The following is a 27,955-nucleotide window of genomic DNA, read 5'->3' as shown; positions in this document are numbered from 1 at the left end:
ATTTATCACAGAGTGTGGCATATCTACATTGCTTGGGGTGTTGTCGCCGGACCTCTTTCGCTTAGCTCGTCTGTTGTCTTTCCTTCAGGATGGTCTGATTAAAAGACTTTGTGTTTCTTCCCTTAAAGGGCAGGTTTCCGCCTTGTCGGTGCTTTTTCAGAAAAGATTTGCTCTTATTCTGGAGGTCCCATGTTTCTTCAAGGGGTGCTCAGGATTCAGCCTCCGTTTGTTCCCCCGGTTCCTCCCTGGGATTTAAATTGAGTTAATAAGGCTCTTCAGAAACCTATGTTTGAACCACTGGAATCTGTAGAATTGCAGTTCCTTACTCTTAAGGTGGTTTTTCTTTTGCCCATTGCTACGACCAGGCGTTTTTCAGAGTTGGCGGCCCTTTCCTGCAGTCCGCCTTTGTTGGTTTTTCATGATGGTCGAGTGGTCTTGCGTACGAAACCTTCCTTCCTGCCGAAGGTTGTCTACTTTCGACCTAAATCAGGACATTGTGCTTCCAGCGTTTGTTCCAAATTCCTCCAGAGAGGATAGTCATTTGGCTTTATTGGACGTTGTTGGGGCCTTATACATTTATTTGTCCTGTGCGGAGTCTATTCGCCGTACGGACACGTTGTTGATTCCAAACGTGGTTGGCCAGCCTCTAAAAACACGGTGGCTCGTTGGGTGACCTCTCCTATTCGGCAGGCCTATGTATCCTCTACTGTTCCTGTTCCTGATCTCCTGAGGGCTCATACGACTAGAGGCATTGGAGTCTCCTGGGCTGTTCGTGGGGTTGTGTCTGTTGAGCAGCTGTATAGAGCGGCGACCTGGTCGTCCGTGCATTCCTTCACAAAGTTCTTCCGTTTTCATACTTTTGTTTTGGAGACTGCCTCTGTTGGGCGTCAAATTTAACAGACCGTTATGCCGTCTGTGTGTCTCTCCTCTTCGTATTAGCTTGCTTTGGGAAATCCCATCAGTAAGTGCGTAGATGGATGAAAGAGAAATTGGGATTTTTGTTTATTTACCGTAAAATATCCTTCTCTGAGTCCATCTGGGGGACGCTGCGATCCCTCACGTATTTTTGTCTGGTTTATTGGTTGTGTTCTGTCTCTTTCGGCTTTGTTAAATATTAACTGTAGTGATTCTGAAACAGGCTGGGGATGGGAGGGGTTAGAGGGGGGAGGAGTTATTTATTATTATTTTTTTATAGGTTCTGTGCCAAACTTCCTTCCCACACACTCATTAAGTGCGCAGAGTACCCCAGATGGACTCGGAGAAAGAGATTTACGGTAAGTAAACAAAAATCCCAATTTTTATTTAACCACCTGTGTTAAAGCATGGACATCACTAAATCCTGGACCGTTAATGTGCCTTGAGGATTGAGGTTGGGAATCACTACGCTAGATATTCTAGTGAGAGCCTACAGTAAATGTAGTCTGTGTCCTATACTATTCCAAGCTATGGTCCTTGATCTGAGGATGGTTTTATTGCTCAGAGAACTTAGTTTACATTAATGTTCAATTGGTTAAATAACTATAGAAGCCAAATGTTTAAAATATTTTGCCCAAATATTTAGCAAATCTTTTGAGAGCTGTTTTTCCTTTACAAATCATTTTGTTCCCTTTAGCGGGTAGCTTGTATCTATGGGATAAATTTACTAAAGCTTGTAAAACAGATTTGGTAAAATTCACTAAAGCTTATAAATCTGATTGGTTGCTATGGGGATGTTGCCCATAGCAACCAATCAGATGCTGTCTATCATTTCTCTATTGCCTTTTATAAATTGATAGACAGCGTTTAATTCGTTGCTAGAGGCAACATCACCAATTCTCTGTTTTAGAGGTTTTAGCAAACTTACCCCTATGACTGCCATCCAAAGGCTGCTGTTTTATTTCAGTTACTGTGTGAAAATATCTAGTTATGGTTTCTTATTTACATATATGCATACCATTTTTTTTTCCTATCTGATTTCAGGGGAGATTTTCGAGTTAAAGGCTGAACTGAACAATGAGAAGAAAGAGAAGCGTAAGGAAGCAGTGAAGAAGGTCATCGCTGCCATGACAGTTGGCAAAGATGTGAGGTACTGAGAAATGCTCTGTACGTGTAGAAGTAAAATACAGTATGTATAGTGGCAGAAACACAGACACCCACACGTGTCTTGTGACTCTGTAGTGCCGAGCGTCTATGTTGCATTTTTTTCTTAGACGCAATGTAATGTAATAGAACGCACAAGCAGCTTCTGCTGATTAAAATGATAAACCGCATGCCTGTATTCTATGGGGGCGATTCAAATGTTTGAAAAGTCAGTTGTGAGTCTTTTTTTCCCCTTTCTAATACCCCTTTCACACCGCAGCTTGTACCCGGTAATTTGCCGTTTTTACTGGCTTCCTAAACGGTTCGAGCTGCGATGTGAAAGGGTCACCTTCAATTTACCGTTTACAAACTACCGGTATTTTGAAACGGTAAAAAAGCAGGGTCCTACCCGTTTCAGACCCGTTTAATTGTGCAGTGTGAAAGGGTCTGAAACGGTATTTGCAAGCCCCAGAAGGTGATAGGCTGTCTCCATGTGTGATCTCACCAGGCAGAAGCAGGAAATAAACATTTAAAATGACAACCACTGTTTTGTATGGGTGAAACGGGTTCAGTGTGAAAGGTACCAAAACGGTAATGAAATGGTAATATACTGGTTACAACATGCGATGTGAAGGGGGTTTAACTGCTCAGACCCATTTTAAGAACCGTTTAAAGAACCGTTTCAAAAGCAGGTTTTGCGATGTGAAAGCAGCATTATAGACAAGAAAAAACAGACACCCAACCGACTTTTCAAACATTTGAATCTCCCCCTATGTGTCACTGCGACTGTATTTGCATACAAAATGCTAAGCTACAGTGTTTTCATGGAAAACACTGTAACGTGGCATTTCAGATGCAGATAGAGATGCAATCTTTTGCAGAAAAGCATGCAGAAAAAGAGCTTGGCGCTACTGGGTCCCTCCACGGCATTGCGCAACATCATGGGCTGTTTAGCGTGACTGCATCAAGGATGTGAGAGGACTCTTCTGTTTGAGGAAATATTTTAAATCTGTGTAACATACCTGATTGCACTAGTTGTTCCTGCACATTCCCCTTGAATTCACAGAAAAAGCGTTTGTTCTGCTCTTCAGACTAAACATTTGCAGAAGGACATTACACACCTGGATACTTCTGAAGCACTACTGGTCTGGGGCTTTTGGTGATAGGTTTAGGTGGTAGATGATTTAAAAATACAAAATATAGCATGTTATTTGAGCTTATTATACTTAAATGTAAATCACAATATGGACATGTATTTAATTTTTTCATAATATTATATGTTCTGAACATAAGGTACTGGAAAAAGAATCTATCATTCGCAATGAGAGGGTCCTTGATGTATTACACACAAGATACTAATACTTTGATTCTGATCTCTCCTTGTGCTGCACATACTTACTGTGCATCTAGTATATTGAACCATTCATCCACAAGACTTCCTGCTTTGAAGCCATGTATAGACCAAGTATGTGTGGACCAGGAAAGTAGAGGAAGCAGCAAAGTAGAAATTGTGAACCTGAATTTTGATGATGATCTGTTTTGCGCAATAGGTTGTGTCCTGGCCCTCTCTCTAGCAAAGGGAGATGAGGGGAATGTGGCAATGACTTATCTTGAGCATGTAGAGTTGCAGTTGTTGTACGTAATTTCAGGCACACGCAAGTAGAATTGTATTGAAAATATAGTAGGCATAGACAAGGTGGTAATTCAGCGCACGCATGGAGATGGCCCTTCTTATGGGAGTGCTGCGGACATGTTGAAGTGGTTGCGTCGACAAACGCTTGGTCATTCACATAGCATGCCATACTCGGTCAGTGAAACTGCACCTGACATAGGGCTGGTGTGAGTTTTGATGGTGCATCCAAGGATTGGTATTTCAGTGTCTACGGATGCTGAAAGTGGGCATCTCAGTCCTTTCTCATTTATATACGTGTATGTACACCAGGGAAGGACTTTGTAGCAGCATTTGCATAAAGTTGAATGTGCGATTAGCAAAAGATTCAGATACAGACGAAGATACGGAATCAACACTGTTAGCTTTAAATCTGCAGTAAATTGACTGTCCTTTACAAGGATTCAGTATGATTTACTGGCAGCCGGGACGCTGGCAGTCAGTGTACCGACAGCGGCATCCCGGCCGCTAGTATGCCGGCAGCGGGGCGAGAGCAAAGAGTCCCCTTGGGCTCACTGCGCTTGTCACGCTGTGGGCTCGGTGTCTCGCTGCGCTCGCCACAGGTTCTATTCCCACTCTATGGGTGTCGTGGACAATCACGAGTGGGAGTAGTCCTGTAGCGCTGGTACTCTTGACTGGCGGCATTGCCAGCTGTTGGGATTCCGGCATCTGTATCCTGACCGTCAGGATCCCAATAGCCGGCAAATTAAATGCATACCCTTTACAATGTTATTTTAAAAGTACTGGAATTATTTTAAATGTAAAGGAGTATTTCCTTCATTTCCATTCTAAAGGCACATCCATGTCTCTTTAACGATTGTTAAAAGGTTCATATGGATATAAGCCACTAAAATCAAAATGCAACATATTACTTATTTTATTTTTACAAAACCTCACTTGCCTTTGCATTCTGATTAGCAGGATACCACAAGCCTGTGACCCTCTCATGCCATGACATCTCATGCTCACCCCATAAGTACCTATGTATCAGACATTGGATTTCGACAAACTCACTTGACTCGCACCCTCTCCCTGCTCCACCTCCATACGGGTTTTCAAAATTTTCTACTCCTGGTCACAAAAATGGCATCTCTCTATGGTACTCTACTCTCCTCTTCCCTCACGAAGCCCCGAAACTTCATATTCAAACTAAATCGGAATTAGAGTTGAATATAACGTTAACATATGAGGAATGGGAAAAAAAATGTCTTAAATGTTTTTAGGATTTCCTAGATGTATAAATCATTCAGACATGATATTTACAACTATACATGGTCTGTACCACACTCCAGATAAACTACGTAAGATTTGGCCTGACTCTTCCAAATTTTGCTGGAGACTTTGAGGCTCCGAAGGTCCTTTACTACATATATTTTGGCTTTGCCCAAAAATCAAAGTTTTATGAAATTAGGTATTTGAGTTAATTCAGCAGATTATGGAAGTTTCTTTTCCATTTCTCCCTGAGATTGTCTTGTGCATCATTTTCCTCCCTCTTTGCAAAGTATGAATTCATATGTTGTAGGCCATGTATTGATAGTTACCAGGGCGGTATTGGCTCAGTATTGGAAAAGGACAGATCCCCCAACACTATCAAAGATTGTATCCTATGTCCAGAGGAGTTTTGAAATGGAAACTATAGGCTTTAAGTACTCTACGGCCATATCCTCTCCTCTAAGGAAATGGTCAGCCTGGTCGGATTTCTATGCTGCTCATATTGCTTCGGCTAATTTCTCACATTAGGGAAAACATACTAGTTGTTCCTTATCCATTTAGTCGTCGAGAGTTGCCTTGCTCTGTAAGATTGACTTTTATGCATTCCTCCAATATATTCTCTTGCGGGATATAGAGAGAGACTTCTTTCTCTCTTTTTCTGCATCCTTCACATGGACTTTGAGATAGGTACTATCTATTTATACTCCTATATTGACTAATATATTTACAGTTTGTATTTGTTACCTTCCTCTTTCCCTTTTTGTTTGTCCCTTTCCCCCTGTCTCTTCTTTTAACATCATTGCGGCTTAGATAACGTGATGTGATATAGTCTGTGGATGTTTATGACATTTTGGTAAGTCTGTAATGTTAAAATTTTTCTTCAATAAAAATATTGTTGTTAAATATGAGAACTAAACAGTAAATCTAACCTCAAAGCAACACTAGATAAAACTACGATGCAAAGTGACCATTTAAACCATCAAATCAAGAAGACAGGAATTTATTTATTTTTTGTTAAAGAGAAAAAGCTAGGAATAGTTTTGAAAAATTGCAATTATGTTTTCAATATTTTTCTACAATAAAATAAAGTCCTGTATCCTGAAAAATCATAAAAATATAATGTAATAATCTGAATGAAAAAGCAGTTCTTTTGGTATAGTTTCCCTGAAAGCGATATGTTTCCTTAGTTTTGCCTGTATATTTGTCATTGTGCATGAAATATGTAATGTTTATTTTTTTCATGGCTTTACAAGTGTTATATGTAGCTGTTGAAATCATTTGTTCGCTAGCCTGTTGGATGTATTCACATAATTTTATATGGAGGAGTGTTTGTCACTACATTGTTCCCGTCTACCTTTAACTGTACTTTCACCTCAGTGCTCTGCTGTTATAGGACTCTGGGTACACTATTAAACTCTGCCTTGAAATTTGTTGCATGCATCATCCTCCTCACATCTTCTTCTCTCTGTCCCGCCATATTCAGTCCTGGCCTCCTAAACATAATCACGCAGTTGGACAGGTAACTGCCTCCAAGAAGATAAACAAACTCCTGTCCAAAAATAATCTGTGCTGCTGTGATTATTCCAATAATCTGGCTACACATTGGTCTGTAATTGCTAATTTCAAAGCTGCAGACCTAACATACCAATGTGAATTGAATATTGGTAACATAACCGTGGCCTTGCTGTAGGCTAACAAAACCTTGTCATAATTTGTAATAATTTGTTTGCCCAATTCAATTCAAGGATCACTGTTTTCACTTCACCTTTCTTCCCTCTCTGCTGCAGTTCTCTGTTTCCAGATGTAGTGAATTGCATGCAGACAGACAACCTGGAGCTGAAGAAACTTGTATACCTGTACCTGATGAACTATGCCAAGAGCCAGCCAGACATGGCTATTATGGCTGTAAACAGCTTTGTCAAGGTAGCTGTCTGAGTTAAAAACTTTCTAATACAGTATATGCATTTCTTTTTATGTATGTGTGTATATACACTCAGTGACCACTTTATTACGTGTACCTGCTTGTTATTGCACATATTGAAACAGCCAATCATGTGACAGCAACTCAAGTGTATAAAATCATGACACCATCTTCAATTAGGTTTAGTTTGGTTGTTCAGACCAAACACTAGAATCAAGAATTGTGTTTTCCGTGACCTTGGCCGTGAAATGATTGTTGGTACCATACTGGTTATTTTATGTATCTCTAAAACTGCTGTTGTCCAGGAATTTTCCCTCATACTGTAAGTCTCTATAGTTAACAGAGAATCATCCAGTGAACTGCAGTTTTGTTGGTATAAATGCTATGTTAAGAGGTCAGAATGGCTTGGCTGGTTCAACAGTAACTTTGATAACCATCCATTACACCAGTAGTATGCAGATGAGTATCTCTGACTGCACAGCATGTCGAACCTCAGAACCGCAGAAGACCATGCAATGTTCCACTCCTGACCAATTAAAACTGGAATCTGAGGCAGTAGTAGGCACAGACTCGCCAAAACTGGACAGTTAAAGATTGTCAAAACATTACCTGGTCTGATTAATCTCAATGTTTGCGACTTGCATAAACATGGATTCATCTTGCTTCTGGTGGCGTGAGGGATGCTTTCATGTCATTAGACAGCTTAATATCATTTCTCTATCGTCCTAGTGGATGCTGGGGTTCCTGAAAGGACCATGGGGAATAGCGGCTCCGCAGGAGACAGGGCACAAAAAGTAAAGCTTTTCCAGATCAGGTGGTGTGCACTGGCTCCTCCCCCTATGACCCTCCTCCAGACTCCAGTTAGATTTTGTGCCCGGCCGAGAAGGGTGCAATCTAGGTGGCTCTCCTAAAGAGCTGCTTAGAAAAAGTTTAGCTTAGGTTTTTTATTTTACAGTGAGTCCTGCTGGCAACAGGATCACTGCAACGAGGGACTGAGGGGAGAAGAAGTGAACTCACCTGCGTGCAGGATGGATTGGCTTCTTGGCTACTGGACATCAGCTCCAGAGGGACGATCACAGGTACAGCCTGGATGGTCACCGGAGCCGCGCCGCCGGCCCCCTTGCAGATGCTGAAGTCAGAAGAGGTCCAGAATCGGCGGCTGAAGACTCCTGCAGTCTTCTAAAGGTAGCGCACAGCACTGCAGCTGTGCGCCTTTTTCCTCTCAGCACACTTCACACGCAGTCACTGAGGGTGCAGGGCGCTGGGGGGGGGCGCCCTGGGAGGCAAATGTAACCTATATAAAGGCTAAAAATACCTCACATATAGCCCCCAGAGGCTATATGGAGATATTTAACCCCTGCCTGGATTCACTAAATAGCGGGAGACGAGCCCGCCGGAAAAGGGGCGGGGCCTATCTCCTCAGCACACGGCGCCATTTCCTCTCACAGCTCCGCTGGTCAGGACGGCTCCCAGGTCTCTCCCCTGCACTGCACTACAGAAACAGGGTAAAACAGAGAGGGGGGGCAAATTTATGGCGATATTTTGATATATATAAAGCAGCTATAAGGGAGCACTTATTATAAGGCTATCCCTGTTATATATAGCGCTTTTGGTGTGTGCTGGCAAACTCTCCCTCTGTCTCCCCAAAGGGCTAGTGGGTCCTGTCTTCGTTAGGAGCATTCCCTGTGTGTCTGCTGTGTGTCGGTACGTGTGTGTCGACATGTATGAGGACGATATTGGTGTGGAGGCGGAGCAATTGCCAAATATGAGGATGTCACCCCCTAGGGAGTCGACACCAGAATGGATGCCTTTATTTATGGAACTACGGGATAGTGTCAACACGCTAAAGCAGTCGTTTGACGACATGAGACGGCCGGACAATCAATTAGTGCCTGTCCAGGCGACTCAAACACCGTCAGGGGCTGTGAAACGCCCTTTGCCTCAGTCGGTCGACACAGACCCAGACACAGGCACTGACTCCAGTGGTGACGGTGACGAATCAACCGTATTTTCCAGTAGGGCCACACGTTATATGATTTTGGCAATGAAGGAGGCGTTACATTTAGCTGATACTACAGGTACCACTAAACAGGGTATTATGTGGGGTGTGAAAAAACTACCTATAGTTTTTCCTGAATCAGAAGAATTAAATGACGTGTGTAATGAAGCGTGGGTTGCCCCTGATAAAAAGCTGATAATTTCAAAGAAATTATTGGCATTATACCCTTTCCCGCCAGAGGTTAGGGAGCGCTGGGAAACACCTCCTAGGGTGGACAAGGCGCTAACACGCTTATCTAAACAAGTGGCGTTACCCTCTCCTGAGACGGCCGCACTTAAAGATCCATCAGATAGGAGGATGGAAAATATCCAAAAAAGTATATACACACATGCAGGTGTTATACTACGACCAGCTATAGCGACTGCCTGGATGTGCAGTGCTGGGGTAGTTTGGTCAGAGTCCCTGATTGAAAATATTGATACCCTGGACAGGGACAATATTTTACTGTCGTTAGAACAAATAAAGGATGCATTTCTTTATATGCGTGATGCACAGAGGGATATCTGCACACTGGCATCACGGGTAAGTGCTATGTCCATTTCGGCCAGAAGAGCTTTATGGACGCGACAGTGGACAGGCGATGCGGATTCAAAACGACATATGGAAGTTTTGCCGTATAAAGGGGAGGAGTTATTTGGAGTCGGTCTATCAGATTTGGTGGCCACGGCTACAGCCGGGAAATCCACCTTTCTACCTCAAGTCACTCCCCAACAGAAAAAGGCACCGACTTTTCAACCGCAGCCCTTTCGTTCCTTTAAAAATAAGAGAGCAAAGGGCTATTCATATCTGCCACGAGGCAGAGGTCGAGGGAAGAGACAGCAACAGGCAGCTCCTTCCCAGGAACAGAAGCCTTCCCCGGCTTCTACAAAAGCCTCAGCATGACGCTGGGGCTTCTCAAGCGGACTCGGGGACGGTGGGTGGTCGTCTCAAAAATTACAGCGCGCAGTGGGCTCACTCGCAGGTAGATCCCTGGATCCTGCAGATAATATCTCAGGGGTACAGGTTGGAATTAGAGACAGATCCACCTCGCCGTTTCCTGAAGTCTGCTTTACCAACGTCCCCCTCCGAAAGGGAGACGGTTTTGGAAGCCATTCACAAGCTGTACTCTCAGCAGGTGATAGTCAAGGTACCTCTTCTACAACAAGGGAAGGGGTATTATTCCACTCTTTTTGTGGTACCGAAGCCGGATGGCTCGGTAAGGCCTATTCTAAATCTGAAGTCCTTGAACCTGTACATAAAGAAGTTCAAGTTCAAGATGGAGTCACTCAGAGCAGTGATAGCGAACCTGGAAGAGGGGGACTTTATGGTATCCTTGGACATCAAGGATGCGTATCTCCACGTTCCAATTTACCCCTCACACCAGGGGTACCTCAGGTTCGTTGTACAAAACTGTCACTATCAGTTTCAGACGCTGCCGTTCGGATTGTCCACGGCACCTCGGGTCTTTACAAAGGTAATGGCCGAGATGATGATTCTTCTTCGAAGAAAAGGCATATTAATTATCCCATACTTGGACGATCTCCTAATAAGGGCAAGGTCCAGAGAACAGCTAGAGATGGGATTAGCACTGTCTCAAGAAGTGCTAAAACAGCACGGGTGGATTCTGAATATTCCAAAATCCCAGTTAATGCCGACAACTCGTCTGCTGTTCCTAGGGATGATTCTGGACACGGTTCAGAAAAAGGTTTTTCTCCCGGAGGAAAAAGCCAAGGAGTTATCCGAGCTTGTCAGGAACCTCCTAAAACCAGGAAAGGTGTCTGTACATCAATGCACAAGAGTCCTGGGAAAAATGGTGGCTTCTTACGAAGCAATTCCATTCGGCAGATTCCACGCAAGAATTTTCCAAAGGGATCTGTTGGACAAATGGTCAGGGTCGCATCTTCAGATGCACCTGCGGATAACCCTGTCTCCAAGGACAAGGGTGTCTCTTCTGTGGTGGTTGCAGAGTGCTCATCTATTGGAGGGCCGCAGATTCGGCATACAGGATTGGATCCTGGTGACCACGGACGCCAGCCTGAGAGGCTGGGGAGCAGTCACACAAGGAAGAAACTTCCAGGGAGTATGGACGAGCCTGGAAACGTCTCTTCACATAAACATTCTGGAACTAAGAGCAATATACAATGCTCTAAGCCAGGCAGAACCTCTGCTTCAGGGAAAACCGGTGTTGATCCAGTCGGACAACATCACGGCAGTCGCCCATGTGAACAGACAGGGCGGCACAAGAAGCAGGAGTGCAATGGCAGAAGCTGCAAGGATTCTTCGCTGGGCAGAGAATCATGTGATAGCACTGTCAGCAGTGTTCATCCCGGGAGTGGACAACTGGGAAGCAGACTTCCTCAGCAGACACGATCTTCACCCGGGAGAGTGGGGACTTCATCCAGAAGTCTTCCACTTGCTGGTAACCCGTTGGGAAAGACCAATGGTGGACATGATGGCGTCTCGCCTCAACAAAAAACTGGACAGGTATTGCGCCAGGTCAAGAGATCCGCAGGCAATAGCTGTGGACGCGCTGGTAACGCCTTGGGTGTACCAGTCGGTGTATGTGTTTCCTCCTCTGCCTCTCATACCAAAAGTATTGAGAATTATACGGCAAAGAGGCGTAAGGACGATACTAGTGGTTCCGGATTGGCCAAGAAGGACTTGGTACCCGGAACTTCAAGAGATGATCACGGAAGATCCGTGGCCTCTACCTCTAAGGAGGGACTTGCTTCAGCAGGGTCCCTGTCTGTTTCAAGACTTACCGCGGCTGCGTTTGACGGCATGGCGGTTGAACGCCGGATCCTAAAGGAAAAAGGCATGCCGGAAGAAGTCATTCCTACTTTGATTAAAGCAAGGAAGGAAGTAACCGTGCAACATTATCACCGAATTTGGCGAAAATATGTTGCGTGGTGCGAAGATCGGAGTGCTCCGACGGAGGAATTTCAACTGGGTCGATTCCTGCATTTCCTGCAATCAGGATTGTCTATGGGTCTCAAATTGGGATCTATTAAGGTTCAAATTTCGGCCCTGTCGATTTTCTTTCAAAAAGAATTGGCTTTAGTCCCTGAAGTCCAGACCTTTGTTAAGGGAGTGCTACATATACAGCCTCCTGTGGTGCCTCCAGTGGCACCGTGGGATCTCAATGTGGTTTTGGACTTTCTAAAATCTCATTGGTTTGAACCACTAAAGAAGGTGGATTTGAAATATCTCACATGGAAAGTGACCATGCTTCTAGCCCTGGCTTCGGCCAGGAGAGTGTCAGAACTGGCAGCTTTATCTTACAAAAGCCCATATCTGATTTTCCATTCGGACAGGGCAGAACTGCTGACTCGTCCGCATTTTCTCCCTAAGGTGGTGTCAGCATTTCATCTGAACCAGCCTATTGTAGTGCCTGCGGCTACAAGTGACTTGGAGGACTCCAAGTTACTGGACGTTGTCAGAGCATTAAAAATATATATTGCAAGGACAGCTGGAGTCAGAAAATCTGACTCGTTGTTTATATTGTATGCACCCAACAAGATGGGTGCTCCTGCGTCTAAGCAGACGATTGCTCGTTGGATCTGTAGCACAATCCAACTTGCACATTCTGTGGCAGGCCTGCCACAGCCTAAATCTGTAAAGGCCCACTCCACAAGGAAGGTGGGCTCATCTTGGGCGGCTGCCCGAGGGGTCTCGGCATTACAACTTTGCCGAGCAGCTACGTGGTCAGGGGAGAACACGTTTGTAAAATTTTACAAATTTGATACTCTGGCGAAGGAGGACCTGGAGTTCTCTCATTCGGTGCTGCAGAGTCATCCGCACTCTCCCGCCCGTTTGGGAGCTTTGGTATAATCCCCATGGTCCTTTCAGGAACCCCAGCATCCACTAGGACGATAGAGAAAATAAGATTTTACTTACCGATAAATCTATTTCTCGGAGTCCGTAGTGGATGCTGGGCGCCCATCCCAAGTGCGGATTATCTGCAATAATTGTACATAGTTATTGTTAACTAATTCGGGTTATTGTTGAAGGAAGCCATCTTTCAGAGGCTCCGCTGTTATCATACTGTTAACTGGGTTTAGATCACAAGTTGTACGGTGTGATTGGTGTGGCTGGTATGAGTCTTACCCGGGATTCAAAATCCTCCCTTATTGTGTACGCTCGTCCGGGCACAGTACCTAACTGGAGTCTGGAGGAGGGTCATAGGGGGAGGAGCCAGTGCACACCACCTGATCTGGAAAAGCTTTACTTTTTGTGCCCTGTCTCCTGCGGAGCCGCTATTCCCCATGGTCCTTTCAGGAACCCCAGCATCCACTACGGACTCCGAGAAATAGATTTATCGGTAAGTAAAATCTTATTTTGAGCATTGCTTAACTGAGTATTGTACATCACTTTATGGCCAGAGTCTGTCTGTCTTCTAAAGGCTGCTCCCAGCAGGATAATACACCATGTCACAAAACGCACATCATCTCAAGCTTTTTACACATACATGACAAGGACTCCAGTGTACTCAATACAATGTGGTTGATAGAATATATGAAACATATGTTTTAGCAACTGCATGTTGCTATCATGCAAAATAGATCAGAATCTCTAAGGAATGTTTCAAGTAACTTGTTGATTCAAGGATTCATTTGTTCAGTAATTAAATGTGTACCTAATAACGTGGCCACTGAGTGGGCAATGTAGAAATACATGTATGAATGTGTGTTGATACATATTTCTCTTACATCCTAGAGGATGCTGGGGACTCCGTAAGGACCATGGGGTATAGACTGGCTCCGCAGGAGACATGGGCACTCTAAAGACTTTAGGATAGAATGGGTGTGCACTGGCTCCTCCCTCTATGCCCCTCCTCCAGACCTCAGATCCTGTGCCCAGAGGAGATTGGGTGCATTGCAGGGTAGCTCTCCTGAGTTTCTCTGTAAAAAATACTTTTTGTTAGAGAAAAACCTAACGTCCTAGAGGATGCTGGGACTCCGTAAGGACCATGGGGGATAGACGGGCTCCGCAGGAGACATGGGCACTTTAAGAAAGACTTTAGGCTCTGGGTGTGCACTGGCTCCTCCCTCTATGCCCCTCCTCCAGACCTCAGTTTGATACTGTGCCCAGAGGAGATGGGTGCACTGCAGGGAGCTCTCCTGAGTTTCCTGTAAGAAAGTATTTTGGTTAGGTTTTTTATTTTCAGGGAGCCTGCTGGCAACAGACTCCCTGCATCGAGGGACTGAGGAGAGAGAAACAGTCCTACTTCTCTGAGTTTCAAGGTCCTGTTTCTTAGGCTACTGGACACCATTAGCTCCAGAGGGATTGGTACGCAGGTTTCATCCTCGCCGTCCGTCCCAGAGCCGCGCCGCCGTCCTCCTCGCAGAGCCAGAAGATAGAAGCCGGGTGAGTATGAGAAGAAAGAAGACTTCAGAGGCGGCAGAAGACGTCTGATCTTCATAGAGGTAACGCACAGCGGTGAAGCTGTGCGCCATTGCTCCCGTTAACCTCACACACTCCGGTCACTGTAAGGGTGCAGGGCGCAGGGGGGGCGCCCTGGGCTGCAGTATAAACCTCTGCTATGGCAAAAGTATATATATATATACATGTACAGCTGGGCACTGTACATGTATATAAAGAGCCCCCGCCATGTTTTGATAGATTTTGAGCGGGACAGAAGCCTGCCGCCGAGGGGGCGGGGCTTCTTCCTCAGCACTCACCAGCGCCATTTTCTCCACAGCACCGCGATGAGAGGAAGCTCCCCGGACTCTCCCCTGCTTACTGACGGTGATAGTGGGTTTTTCAAGAGGGGGGCGGGCACATAATTGGCGTGTATAAAGTTATAACAGCGCTACTGGGTAAAACATTGTGTTTTTTCCTGGGTCATATAGCGCTGGGGTGTGTGCTGGCATACTCTCTCTCTGTCTCTCCAAAGGGCCCGGTGGGGAACCTGTCTTCAGAAAAGAGCTTCCCTGTGTGTGTGGGGTGTGTCGGTACGCGTGTGTCGACATGTATGAGGTTTAAGGCTCACCTAAGGAGGAGGGGGAGTGTATGAATGCAAGGACTCCGTCGGCAGCGCCGACACCTGACTGGATGGATATGTGGAATGTCTTAAGTGCTAATGTGAATTTATTGCACAAAAGATTAGACAAAGCTGAGGCTAGGGAACAGTCAGGAAGTCGAACCATGCCTGTCCCAATGTCGCCGAGTCCTTCGGGGTCTCAGAAGCGCACACTATCCCAAATAGTTGACACAGATACCGACACGGATTCAGACTCCAGTGTCGACTACGATGATGCAAAATTACAGCCAAAAGTGGCTAAGGGTATTCGATATATGATTATTGCAATAAAAGAGGTTTTGCATATCACAGAGGAACCCCCTGTCCCTGACACGAGGGTACACATGTATAAAGAGAAAAAGCCTGAGGTCACCTTTCCATCCTCGTATGAGCTGAACGAATTATGCGAAAAGGCTTGGGAAACTCCAGACAAGAGACTGCAGGTTCCCAAAAGGATTCTTATGGCGTATCCTTTCCCGCAAAAGGATAGGATACGATGGGAATCCTCTCCTAAGGTGGACAAGGCATTGACACGCTTATCAAAAAAGATAGCACTGCCATCCCAAGATACGGCTACCCTCAAGGATGCTGCTGATCGCAAGCAGGAGGTTACCATGAAGTCCATTTACACACATTCTGGTACAATACTTAGACCGGCAATGGCGTCGGCCTGGGTTTGTAGTGCTGTGGCTGCATGGACTGATTCCTTATCAGCGGAGATTGAGACCCTAGATAAGGATACCATTTTAATGACCCTAGGGCATATAAAAGATGCTGTATTATATATGAGGGATGCTCAAAGAGATGTTTGTTTACTAAGTTCCAGAATAAACGCTATGTCTGTTTCCGCTAGGCGAGTCTTATGGACCCGACAGTGGACGGGGGATGCCGACTCGAAGAGGCGTATGGAGTTTTTGCCTTACAAAGGTGAGGAGTTATTTGGAGAAGGTCTCTCGGACCTCGTCTCCACAGCTACGGCAGGTAAATCGAATTTTTTGCCTTATGTTCCCTCACAGCCTAAGAAAGCGCCTCATTATCAAATGCAGTCCTTTCGTTCGAATAAAAGCAAAAAAGTACGTGGATCGTCCTTTCTTGCCAGAGGTAAGGGCAGAGGAAAAAAGCTGCACACAGCTAGTTCTCCGGAACAGAAGTCCTCCCCGGCCTCTGCAAAATCCACCGCATGACGCTGGGGCTCCCCTGAGGGAGTCCGCTCCAGTGGGGGCACGTCTTCGACTTTTTAGCCACATCTGGGTTCTCTCACAGGTGGATCCCTGGGCAATAGAAATTGTTTCTCAGGGATACAAGCTGGAATTCGAAGAGGTCCCCCTTCGCCGGTTTTTCAAATCGGCTCTGCCAGCTTCTCCCTCAGAGAGGGAGTTAGTGTTAAATGCAATTCAAAAATTGTATCTTCAACAGGTGGTGGTCAAGGTTCCCCTACTGCAACAGGGAAAGGGACATTACTCAACCCTGTTTGTGGTCCCAAAACCGGACGGTTCGGTCAGACCCATTTTGAATGTAAAATCCCTGAACCTATACTTGAAAAAGTTCAATTCAAGATGGAATTGCTCAGAGCGGTCATCGCCAGCCTGGAAGGGGGGGATTTTATGGTTTCCCTAGACATAAAGGATGCGTACCTTCATGTTCCAATATTTCCACCTCATCAGGCGTTTCTGAGATTTGCTGTATAGGATTGTCATTACCAATTTCAGTCGTTGCCGTTTGGGCTTTCCACGGCCCCGAGGATTTTCACCAAGGTACTGGCGGAAATGATGGTGCTCCTGCGCAAGCGAGGTGTCACAATTATCCCATACTTGGACGATCTCCTCATAAAAGCGAGATCTCGGGAGAAGTTACTGGACAGCATGTCACTTTCATTGAAGGTGTTACAGCAACACGGCTGGATTCTCAATATCCCGAAGTCGCAGCTGGTTCCTACGACGCGTCTGACCTTCTTGGGCTTGATTCTGTACATAGACCAGAAAAGGGTTTTTCTTCCGACGGAAAAAGCTCAGGAACTCATGACTCTGGTCAGGAACCTATTGAAGCCAAAACAGGTGTCGGTGCATCACTGCACTCGAGTCCTGGGGAAAATGGTGGCATCATATGAAGCCATTCCCTTCGGCAGGTTCCATGCGAGAACCTTCCAATGGGACCTGCTGGACAAGTGGTCCGGGTCACATCTACATATGCATCGGCGGATCACCCTGTCCCCCAGAGCCAGGGTATCTCTCCTGTGGTGGCTGCAGAGTGCTCACTTCCTAGAGGGCCGCAGGTTCAGCATTCAGGACTGGATCCTGGTGACCGCGGACGCAAGCCTCCGAGGTTGGGGAGCAGTCACACAGGGAAGAAATTTCCAAGGTCTTTGGTCAAGTCTAGAGAGTCTCCACTTCAACGTCCTGGAGTTGAGGGCCATATACAACGCCCTACGTCAAGCGGAGGCATTACTTCGCGACAAACAAGTTCTGATACAGTCAGACAATGTCACCGCAGTGGCTCATGTAAACCGCCAAGGCGGCACAAGGAGCAGGGTGGCAATGGCGGAAGCCACCAGGATTCTTCGCTGGGCGGAGAATCATGTCAGTGCACTGTCCGCAGTGTTCATTCCGGGAGTGGACAATTGGGAAGCAGACTTCCTCAGCAGACACGATCTGCATCCGAGAGAGTGGGGGCTTCATCAGGAAGTCTTCGAGCAGATCGCAAGTCGGTGGGGACTGCCCCAAATAGACATGATGGCGTCCCGTCTCAACAAAAAGCTAAAAAGGTATTGCGCCAGGTCAAGAGATCCTCAGGCGGTAGCTGTGGATGCCCTGGTGACACCGTGGGTGTACCGGTCGGTCTATGTATTTCCTCCTCTTCCTCTCATACCCAGAGTGTTGAGAATTATAAGACAAAGAGGAGTGAGAACAATCCTCATTGTTCCAGATTGGCCACGAAGGACCTGGTATCCGGAGCTGCAGGAGTTGCTCACAGAAGATCCGTGGCCTCTTCCTCTAAGACAGGACCTGCTGCAACAGGTCTGTTGCAGGACTTACCGCGGCTGCGTTTGACGGCATGGCGGTTGAACGCCGGATCCTAGCGAAAAAAGGTATTCCGGATGAGGTCATTCCTAAACTAATAAAGGCTAGGAAGGACGTGACATCAAAACATTATCACCGAAAATGGCGAAAATATGTTTCTTGGTGTGAGGCCAGGAATGCTCCTACGGAAGAATTCCAGCTGGGCCGTCTCCTTCACTTCCTACAAACTGGAGTGAATTTGGGCCTAAAATTAGGCTCCATTAAAGTTCAGATTTCGGCCTTATCCATTTTCTTTCAAAAGGAATTGGCCTCTTTACCTGAAGTACAGACTTTTGTGAAGGGAGTACTGCATATTCAGCCTCCTTTTGTACCTCTGGTGGCGCATTGGGACCTTAACGTGGTGTTAAGTTTCCTTAAGTCACATTGGTTTGAACCACTCAAAACGGTGGAGTTAAAATATCTCACTTGGAAGGTGGTCATGTTGTTAGCCTTAGCTTCGGCTAGGCGAGTTTCGGAATTGGCGGCTTTATCACATAAAAGCCCCGATCTGTTTTTTTCATATGGATAGGGCGGAATTGCGGACTTGTCCTCAATTTCTACCTAAAGTGGTCTCATCCTTTCATATGAACCAGCCTATTGTCATGCCTGTGGCTACACGTGACTTGGAGGATTCCGAGTCCCTTGATGTGGTCAGGGCTTTGAAGATTTACGTGGCCAGAACGTCTAGGATCAGAAAAACAGAGGCACTGTTTGTCCTGTATGCAGCCAACAAGGTTGGCGGCCCTGCTTCAAAGCAGACTATTGCTCGCTGGATCTGTAACACGATTCAGCAGGCGCATTCTACGGCAGGATTGCTGTTACCGAAATCGGTTAAGGCCCATTCCACTAGGAAGGTGGGCTCGTCTTGGGCGGCTGCCCGAGGGGTCTCGGCACTACAGCTTTGCCGAGCTGCTACTTGGTCGGGGTCAAACACCTTTTCAAAATTCTATAAGTTTGATACCCTGGCTGAGGAGGACCTCCTGTTTGCTCAATCGGTGCTGCAGAGTCATCCGCACTCTCCCGCCCGTTTGGGAGCTTTGGTATAATCCCCATGGTCCATACGGAGTCCCAGCATCCTCTAGGACGTTAGAGAAAATAAGATTTTAAACCTACCGGTAAATCTTTTTCTCGTAGTCCGTAGAGGATGCTGGGCGCCCGTCCCAAGTGCGGACTACTTCTGCAAGGCTTGTATATAGTTATTGCGTACATAAGGGTTATGTTATAGTTTCATCAGTGGTGGACCGAGGCTATGTTGGTTTTTCACACTTAACAAGACAGTATATCACAAGTTATACGGTATGATTGGTGTGGCTGGTATGAATCTTGCCCTTGGATTACCTAAAATCCTTTCCTTGTACTGTCCGTCTCCTCTGGACACAGTTTCTCTAACTGATGTCTGGATGAGGGGCATAGAGGGAGGAGCCAGTGCACACCCAGAGCCTAAAGACTTTCTTAAAGTGCCCATGTCTCCTGCGGAGCCCGTCTATCCCCCATGGTCCTTACGGAGTCCCAGCATCCTCTATGGACTACGAGAAAAAGATTTACCAGTAGGTTTAAAATCTTATTTTTATTTTCAGGGAGCACTGCTGGCAACAGGCTCCCTGCATCGTGGGGCTGAGGGGAGAGAAGCAGACCTACTTAAATGATAGGCTCTGCTTCTTAGGCTACTGGACACCATTAGCTCCAGAGGGTCGGAACGCAGGTCTCACCCTCGCCGTTCGTCCCGGAGCCGCGCCGCCGTCCTCCTCACAGAGCCGGAAGATAGAAGCCGGGTGAGTATTAAGAAGAAAAGAAGACTTCACAGGCGGCAGAAGACTTCAGATCGTAACTGAGGTAACGTGCAGCGGTAACGCTGCGCTCCATTGCTCCCACAGAGACACACACAGCGGGCACTGTAAGGGTGCAGGACCCAGGGGGGGCGCCCTGGGCAGCAATAAAAAACTCTAGGGACACTGGCATATGAAGGAGGTACTGCGGAGGCAGTATATTAATAATCCCCCGCCAGTATAAATAATTTGAGCGGGACCGAAGCCCGCCGGTGAGGGGGCGGGGCTTGGTCCTCCAGCACTAACCAGCGCCATTTTCTCCACAGCACACTGCAGAGAAGCTGGCTCCCCGGACTCTCCCCTGCTGAACAAGGTTACAGAGGGCAAAAAAGAGGGGGGGTACATTTTATTGGCGCAGTGAGTGTATTTATAGATGTATATTAAAGCGCTGAATACTAACTGGAATTTTATTCCAGTGTACAGCGGCGCTGGGTGTGTGCTGGCATACTCTCTCTCTGTCTCTCCAAAGGGCTTTATTGAGGGACTGTCTCCATATAGATATATCCCTGAGTTTGTGGGGGTGTCGGTACGTGTCTGTCGGCATGTCTGAAGCGGAAGGCTTCTAAGGAGGAGGTGGAGCAGATGATTGTGGTGTCTCCGTCGGCAACGCCGACACCGGATTGGTTGGATATGTGGAATTTTTAAATGCAAATTTGGCTTTGTTACATAAGAGATTGGACAAAGCTGAGTCCAGGGATAAAACAGGGAGTCAATCAATGGCTTTGACTGTGTCACAGGGCCCTTCAGGGTCTCAAAAACGTCCCCTGTCCCAGGTAGCAGACACTGATGCCGACACGGATTCTGACTCCAGTGTCGACTACGATGATGCGAGATTACACTAAAGGGTGGCCAAAAGTATTAATTATATGATTATTGCAATAAAAGATGTTTTGCATATCACAGAGGACCCCTCTGTCCCTGACACGAGGGTATGCATGTTTAAGGAGAAGAAACCTGAGGTCACCTTTCCCCCATCTCATGGGCTGAACGCGTTATTTGAAAAAGCTTGGGAAACTCCAGACAAAAAGCTGCAGATTCCCAAGAGGATTCTTATGGCGTATCCTTTCCCTGCACAGGACAGGGTACGGTGGGAATCCACGCCCAGGGTGGACAAGGCTTTAACGCGCTTGTCCAAGAAGGTGGCGCTACCGTCTCCAGACACGGCAGCCCTCAAGGATCCTGCTGATCGCAGACCGGAAACTACCTTAAAATCAATTTATACACATACGGGTGCTTTGCTCAGACCGGGAATAGCATCGGCTTGGGTTTGTAGTGCGGTAGCAGCTTGGACAGATACCTTGTCAGCTGACATTGATACCCTAGATAGAGATACCATTTTATTGACCTTCGGTCACATTAAAGACGCAATCTTCTATATTAGAGACGCTCAGAGAGACGTTGGGCTGCTAGGTTCGAGGGCCAACGCCATGGCGATTTCTGCTAGGCGAGCACTGTGGACCCGCCAATGGACAGGTGATGTCGACTCAAAGAGGCATATGGAAGTTTTGCCTTACATGGGTGAGGTTTTATTTGGGGAAGGTCTCGCGGACCTGGTTTCCACAGCTACCGCGGGTAAATCTACTTTTTTGCCTTATGTTCCCCCACAGCAAAAGAAAACCCTACAGTACCAGATGCAGTCTTTTCGGTCGCATAAGTCCAGAAAAGGTCGGGGCTCTTCCTTCCTCGCCAGAGGTAAGGGTAGAGGGAAAAGAATGCCTGCTACGGCTAGTTCCCAGGAACAGAAGTCCTCCCCGGCTTCTACTAAATCCACTGCATGACGCTGGGGCTCCACTGAGGGAGTCCGCGCCGATGGGGACACGTCTTCGACTCTTCAGCCACGTCTGGGTTCAGTCAGACGTGGATCCTTGGGCGATGGAAATTGTATCCCAAGGCTACAAGCTGGAATTCGAAGACGTGCCTCCTCGCCGATTCTTCAAATCTGCTTTACCAGCTTCTTCCCCAGATAGGGAGATAGTTTTACCTGCAATTCAAAAGCTGTGTCAACAGCAAGTGATTATCAAGGTTCCCCTAATACAACAAGGAAAAGGGTACTATTCAACCCTATTTTTGATCCCGAAACCGGATGGCTCGGTCAGAACCATTCTAAATTTAAAATCCCTAAACCTGTACTTGAAAAAGTTCAAGTTCAAGATGGAATCGCTCAGGGCAGTTATCTCCAGCCTGGAGGAGGGGGATTTTATGGTGTCACTAGACATAAAGGATGCATACCTTCATGTTCCCATATATCCTCCTCATCAGGCATACCTGAGATTCGCTGTACAGGACTGTCATTACCAGTTTCAGACGTTGCCGTTTGGGCTTTCCACGGCCCCGAGGGTTTTCACCAAGGTAATGGCGGAAATGATGGTGTTACTGCGCAGGCAAGGAGTCACAATTATCCCGTACTTGGACGATCTCCTGATAAAAGCGAGATCAAAGGAACAGTTGCAGAAAAGCGTGTCGCTCTCCCTGAGAGTGCTGCAGCAGCATGGCTGGATTCTAAATCTACCAAAGTCACAGTTGGTTCCAACGACTCGGCTATCTTTCTTAGGCATGATTCTGGACAGAGAACAAAAGAGGGTTTTTTCCCCCCAATGGAAAAAGCCCAGGAACTCCAGAACATGGTCAGAGACCTGTTAAAACCCAAAAGAGTGTCAGTCCATCAATGCACTCGAGTATTGGGAAAAATGGTGGCGACCTACGAGGCCATCCCCTTCGGCAGGTTTAATGCGAGGACATTTCAGTGGGACCTTCTGGACAAGTGGTCTGGGTCCCATCTTCAAATTCATCAGAAAATAAGCCTGTCCCCCAGGGCCAGGTTGTCTCTCCTGTGGTGGCTGCAGAGTGCTCACCTTCTAGAGGGTCGCAGGTTCGGCATTCAAGACTGGGTTCTGGTGACCACAGACGCGAGCCTCCGAAGAAGGGGAGCAGTCACACAAGGAAGAAATTTTCAGGGACTATGGTCAAGCCAGGAGGCTTGTCTACACATCAACATACTGGAATTAAGGGCCATATACAACGGCCTACGACAAGCTGAGAATCTTCTTCGCGACCTACCGGTTCTGATTCAATCAGACAACGTCACAGCCGTGGCTCATGTAAACCGCCAAGGTGGGACAAGGAGCAGAGTGGCAATGGCGGAAGCCACCAGGATTCTACGCTGGGCGGAAAATCACGTAAGCGCTCTGTCAGCAGTCTTCATTCCGGGAGTGGACAACTACGAAGCAGACTTCCTCAGCAGACACGATCTCCATCCAGGAGAGTGGGGACTTCATCAAGAAGTTTTTGCAGAGATAACAAGTCTTTGGGGACTTCCTCAAATAGACATGATGGCGTCACGCCTCAACAAGAAGCTTCGGAGGTATTGTGCCAGGTCAAGGGACCCTCAGGCAGTAGTGGTAGACGCCCTGGTGACACCATGGGTGTTTCAGTCGGTCTATGTGTTCCCTCCTCTTCCTGTCATCTCAAAAATATTGAGAATCATAAGACGAAAAAGAGTGCAGGCAATACTCATTGTTCCAGATTGGCCTCGAAGGGCCTGGTATTCAGATCTTCAGGAGATGCTCACAGAAGATCCATGGCTTCTTCCTCTCAGGGAGGACCTGTTGCAGCAGGGGCCCTGCGTGTTCCAAGACTTACCGCGGTTACGTTTGACGGCATGGCGGTTGAACACCGAATCCTAGCTGGGAAAGGTATTCCGGAGGAAGTCATCCCTACTCTGATAAAGGCTAGGAAGGAGGTGACGGCGAAACATTATCACCGTATCTGGAGGAAGTATGTATCTTGGTGTGAAGCCAAGAATGCTCCTACGGAAGATTTCCACCTGGGCCGTTTTCTCCACTTTCTACAGACAGGAGTGGATATGGGCCTAAAGTTAGGCTCCATTAAGGTACAGATTTTGGCCCTATCTATATTCTTTCAGAAGGAATTGGCTTCTCTCCCAGAAGTCCAGACTTTTGTAAAGGGAGTGCTACACATCCAGCCTCCTTTTGTGCCCCCAGTGGCACCATGGGACCTTAACGTGGTGTTGCAGTTCCTAAAATCTCACTGGTTTGAGCCTCTTCAAACAGTTGAATTAAAATTTCTCACTTGGAAGGTGGTCATGTTGTTGGCCTTGGCATCTGCAAGGCGGGTGTCCGAATTGGCGGCTTTGTCTCATAAGAGCCCCTATCTCATTTTCCATGTGGATAGAGCAGAGTTGAGGACTCGTCCTCATTTTTTGCCTAAGGTGGTTTCATATGAACCAACCTATTGTGGTGCCTGTGACTACGGGAGATTTGGAGGATTCCAAGTCCCTTGATTTAGTCAGGGCCTTAAAAATTTACGTAGCCAGGACGGCTCGGATTAGGAAAACCGAGGCACTGTTTGTCCTGTATGCAGCCAAAAAGGTTGGCGCTCCTGCTTCTAAGCAGACTATTGCTCGCTGGATCTGTAACATGATTCAGCAGGCTCATTCTACGGCTGGATTGCCGTTACCAAATTCGGTAAAGGCCCATTCCACTAGGAAGGTGGGCTCCTCTTGGGCGGCTGCCCGAGGCGTATCGGCTTTACAGCTTTGCCGAGCGACTACTGGTTCGGGTTCAAACACTTTAGCAAAATTCTACAAGTTTGATACCCTGGCTGATGAGGACCTCATGTTTGCACAATCGGTGCTGCAGAGTCATCCGCACTCTCCCGCCCGGTCTGGAGCTTTGGTATAATCCCCATGGTCCTTGCGGAGTCCCCAGCAACCTCTAGGACGTAAGAGAAAATAAGATTTTAAACCTACCGTTAAATCTTTTTCTCCTAGTCCGTAGAGGATGCTGGCCGCCCGTCCCAGTGCGGACATATTTCTGCATGACTTGTATGTAGTTGTTGCTTACATAAGGGTTATGTTACAGTTAAGATCAGTCGTTGGCTGATACTGTTTTGTTCATACTGTTAACTGGTTGCGTATATCCTAGGTTATACGGTGTGGATGGTGTGGGCTGGTATGAATCTTGCCCTTAGATTAACAAAAATCCTTTCCTCGTACTGTCCGTCTTTTCTGGGCACAGTTTCTCTAACTGAGGTCTGGAGGAGGGGCATAGAGGGAGGAGCCAGTGCACACCCATTCTATCCTAAAGTCTTTAGAGTACCCATGTCTCCTGCGGAGCCTGTCTATACCCCATGGTCCTTACGGAGTCCCCAGCATCCTCTACGGACTAGGAGAAAAAGATTTACCGGTAGGTTTAAAGTATCTCTCATGCTTTGCTGAGTAGGTGTGAATCCCTTCCCCATGTTTCTCATTAAAATACTCACACTCCACTAGGATGAGATGTGTTGTGTGATGAGTGGAATGCTGTATCAGTGACATTGGTATATCTGGGAAATGGGCAGTCAAGGTTAGCAGTGTCGGTTTTAGTTTAACACAGCCAAACAAAATGTATCTTTGTTGGAGTCATAATTACATTTTGTATACTTTTTTTGCAACAAATGTCATAGAAAACCACATGTTACATAAATCCGCTGTCTTTATCTGTCAACAAGACAATCCTGTGCTTTCTGGATTCAAATCCATTGGTTGTTACCTGGCTTATGCAAGAGCTGAATAAATAAAAACCCATTCTCAGACTAAAAATAAGATATCTACATGCTCAGTCTAACGTGCATTTAGCCTGTTACGTTTACTAATACCCCTTTCACACCGCAGCTTTAACCCAGTAAATTGCCGATTTTTATGCCTTCCAAAACAGTTCTAGCTGCTGTGTGAAAGGGCCACCTTGAATTTACCGTTTTCAAAATACCGGTATTTTGAAACTGTTAAAAAGCAGGGTCCTACACGGTTCAGACCCGTTTCATTGTGCAAGTGTGAAAGGCTCAGAAACGGTATTTCCAAGCCACAGAAGGGGATAGGCTGTCTCCATGTGTGATGTCACCAGGCAGAAGCAGGAAATAAACTGGAGGAAACACATGAGAGTGAAGGGAGCATTTTATTATACAGAATACAGTTTAAAATGTCAAATTGGAGTGATGAGGAGGTTAGGGAGCTGCTTAGGATCAGAGGGGATGAAGAAATATGTAGACAAATCACTGGGACAGTGAAGGATGCAGTAATCTACAAAAACATGGTAAAGATGCTTGAAGCTGCTGGGTTCCATCGTACGACTAGCCAAATTATTAATAATTATTAATAATGTGTGGGCCAGAAAAGTGCATTTACAATGACAACCACTGTTTTCTATGGGTGAAACGGGTTCAGTGTGAAAGGTACCAAAACGGTAAGGAAATGGTAATATACTGGTTACAACATGCTATGTGAAGGGGATTTAACTGCTCAGACCCGTTTTAAGAAACGTTTTAAAAGCAGGGTTTGCGATGTGAAAGCAGCATTACACTCTGATGGCTGTTGGGTTTCTAGACTCTTATGCTGCTTTCACATTGCAAAACATGCTTTTGAAATGGTTCTTTAAATGGTTCTTAAAACGGGTCTGAGCAGTTAAACCCCCTTCACATCGCATGTTGTAACCAGTATATTATCATTTCATTACCGTTTTGGTACCTTTCACACTGAACCCGTTTCACCCATACAAAACAGTGGTTGTCATTTTAAATGTTTATTTCCTGCTTCTACCTGGTGATATCACACATGGAGACAGCCTATCACCTTCTGGGGCTTGCAAATACCGTTTCAGACCCTTTCACACTGCACAATGAAACGGGTCTGAAACGGGTAGGACCCTGCTTTTTTACCGTTTCAAAATACTGGTATTTTGAAAACGGTAAATTGAAGGTGACCCTTTCACATCGCAGCTCGAACCGTTTAGGAAGCCTTAAAAATCGGCAATTTACCGGGTTCAAGCTGCGGTGTGAAAGGGGTATTAAATTAATATTCTGGTTTGCCAAAAGTTCTTGAAAACTGTTTGACAAACATTAGATGAATCGAATTCTACTATAAAGGACTGAGGGGCAGATGTATTAACCTGGAGAAGGCATAAGGAAGTGATAAACCAGTGATATGTGCAAGGTGATAAAGGCACCAGCCAATCAGATCCTAACTGTTAATTTACATATTGGAGCTGATTGGCTGGTGCCTTTATCACCTTGCACATGTCACTGGTTTATCACTTCCTTATGCTTTTTCCAGGTTAATACATCTGCCCCAAAATGAGACATGCTGTAGTTCCACCATTGTTTTACAGAATAGTCTTTGCAGTGACCAAGTGTAATATTTCTTAGGATTGTGAGGACCCCAACCCTCTGATTCGGGCCTTGGCTGTGCGCACCATGGGATGCATCCGTGTAGATAAGATCACAGAGTACCTCTGTGAGCCTCTGCGCAAGTGCCTGAAGGATGAAGACCCTTATGTACGCAAGACAGCTGCTGTGTGTGTTGCCAAACTTCATGATATTAATGCACAGATGGTGGAGGATCAAGGCTTTCTGGACTCGCTGCGTGATCTCATAGCAGACTCCAACCCAATGGTAAGAAAGGGGAAAGTTAAGAGAATTTATAGGCTTATGTTAATTTTAGGTGTCCTTTCTACCAGTTTTCCGAAGTGCCTTAACCCCCCTACTGGTTTAAGTCATGATACTGTACATTGGTAGATTACGACCAATATATCTTAGTTGGTTAAACAAATTAGGTAATAAAGTAGAGTACATATTTTGGTTGTATGTTAATTGTGGTCTCATCTTAAACCTGAAGACAATTTGAGATTTCATTTTTTAAAGTTGAGGATTTTTATTTCAAATTTATAAAGATAAAGAAATAAAGGAAAATGTTCAATTCATTTTTGAAGTATGATCTACTATATAAAAGCGAAAATCTGTCCTGTCTTTCTATACTAATCCACAGTTTACAAGCGAAGATCATGAAATTTCTCTAACGTCCTAGTGGATGCTGGGGACTCCGTCAGGACCATGGGGATTAGCGGCTCCGCAGGAGACAGGGCACAAAAATAAAGCTTTAGGATCAGGTGGTGTGCACTGGCTCCTCCCCCTATGACCCTCCTCCAAGCCTCAGTTAGGTTTTTGTGCCCGTCCGAGCAGGGTGCAATCTAGGTGGCTCTCCTAAAGAGCTGCTTAGAAAAAGTTTTTAGGTTTTTTATTTTCAGTGAGTCCTGCTGGCAACAGGCTCACTGCAACGAGGGACTTAGGGGAGAAGAAGTGAACTCACCTGCGTGCAGGATGGA

At 46.2% G+C, this 27,955-nt stretch overlaps 1 protein-coding gene across 2 annotated transcripts in view; it reads left to right on the top strand.

Moving 5' to 3' along the window:
- Positions 1 to 1,962: 1,962 nt before the first annotated feature.
- The window catches only part of LOC135031181 (AP-1 complex subunit beta-1), a 263,841-nt gene continuing 237,848 nt past the window's right edge, over positions 1,963 to 27,955 (top strand). For both annotated transcript variants that reach the window (XM_063953993.1, XM_063953992.1), the window contains exons 1-3: positions 1,963 to 2,065; positions 6,727 to 6,862; positions 27,000 to 27,245. In XM_063953993.1, the coding sequence (XP_063810063.1) occupies positions 2,043 to 2,065; positions 6,727 to 6,862; positions 27,000 to 27,245 (405 nt within the window). In that variant the 5' untranslated portion in view covers positions 1,963 to 2,042. The remainder of the gene's footprint in view (positions 2,066 to 6,726; positions 6,863 to 26,999; positions 27,246 to 27,955) is intronic.

This window comes from Pseudophryne corroboree, chromosome 2 (genome assembly GCF_028390025.1).
Source record: "Pseudophryne corroboree isolate aPseCor3 chromosome 2, aPseCor3.hap2, whole genome shotgun sequence".
In the NCBI taxonomy this organism is placed as follows: domain Eukaryota; kingdom Metazoa; phylum Chordata; class Amphibia; order Anura; family Myobatrachidae; genus Pseudophryne; species Pseudophryne corroboree.
This window is presented reverse-complemented; position numbering and strand designations above follow the sequence as displayed.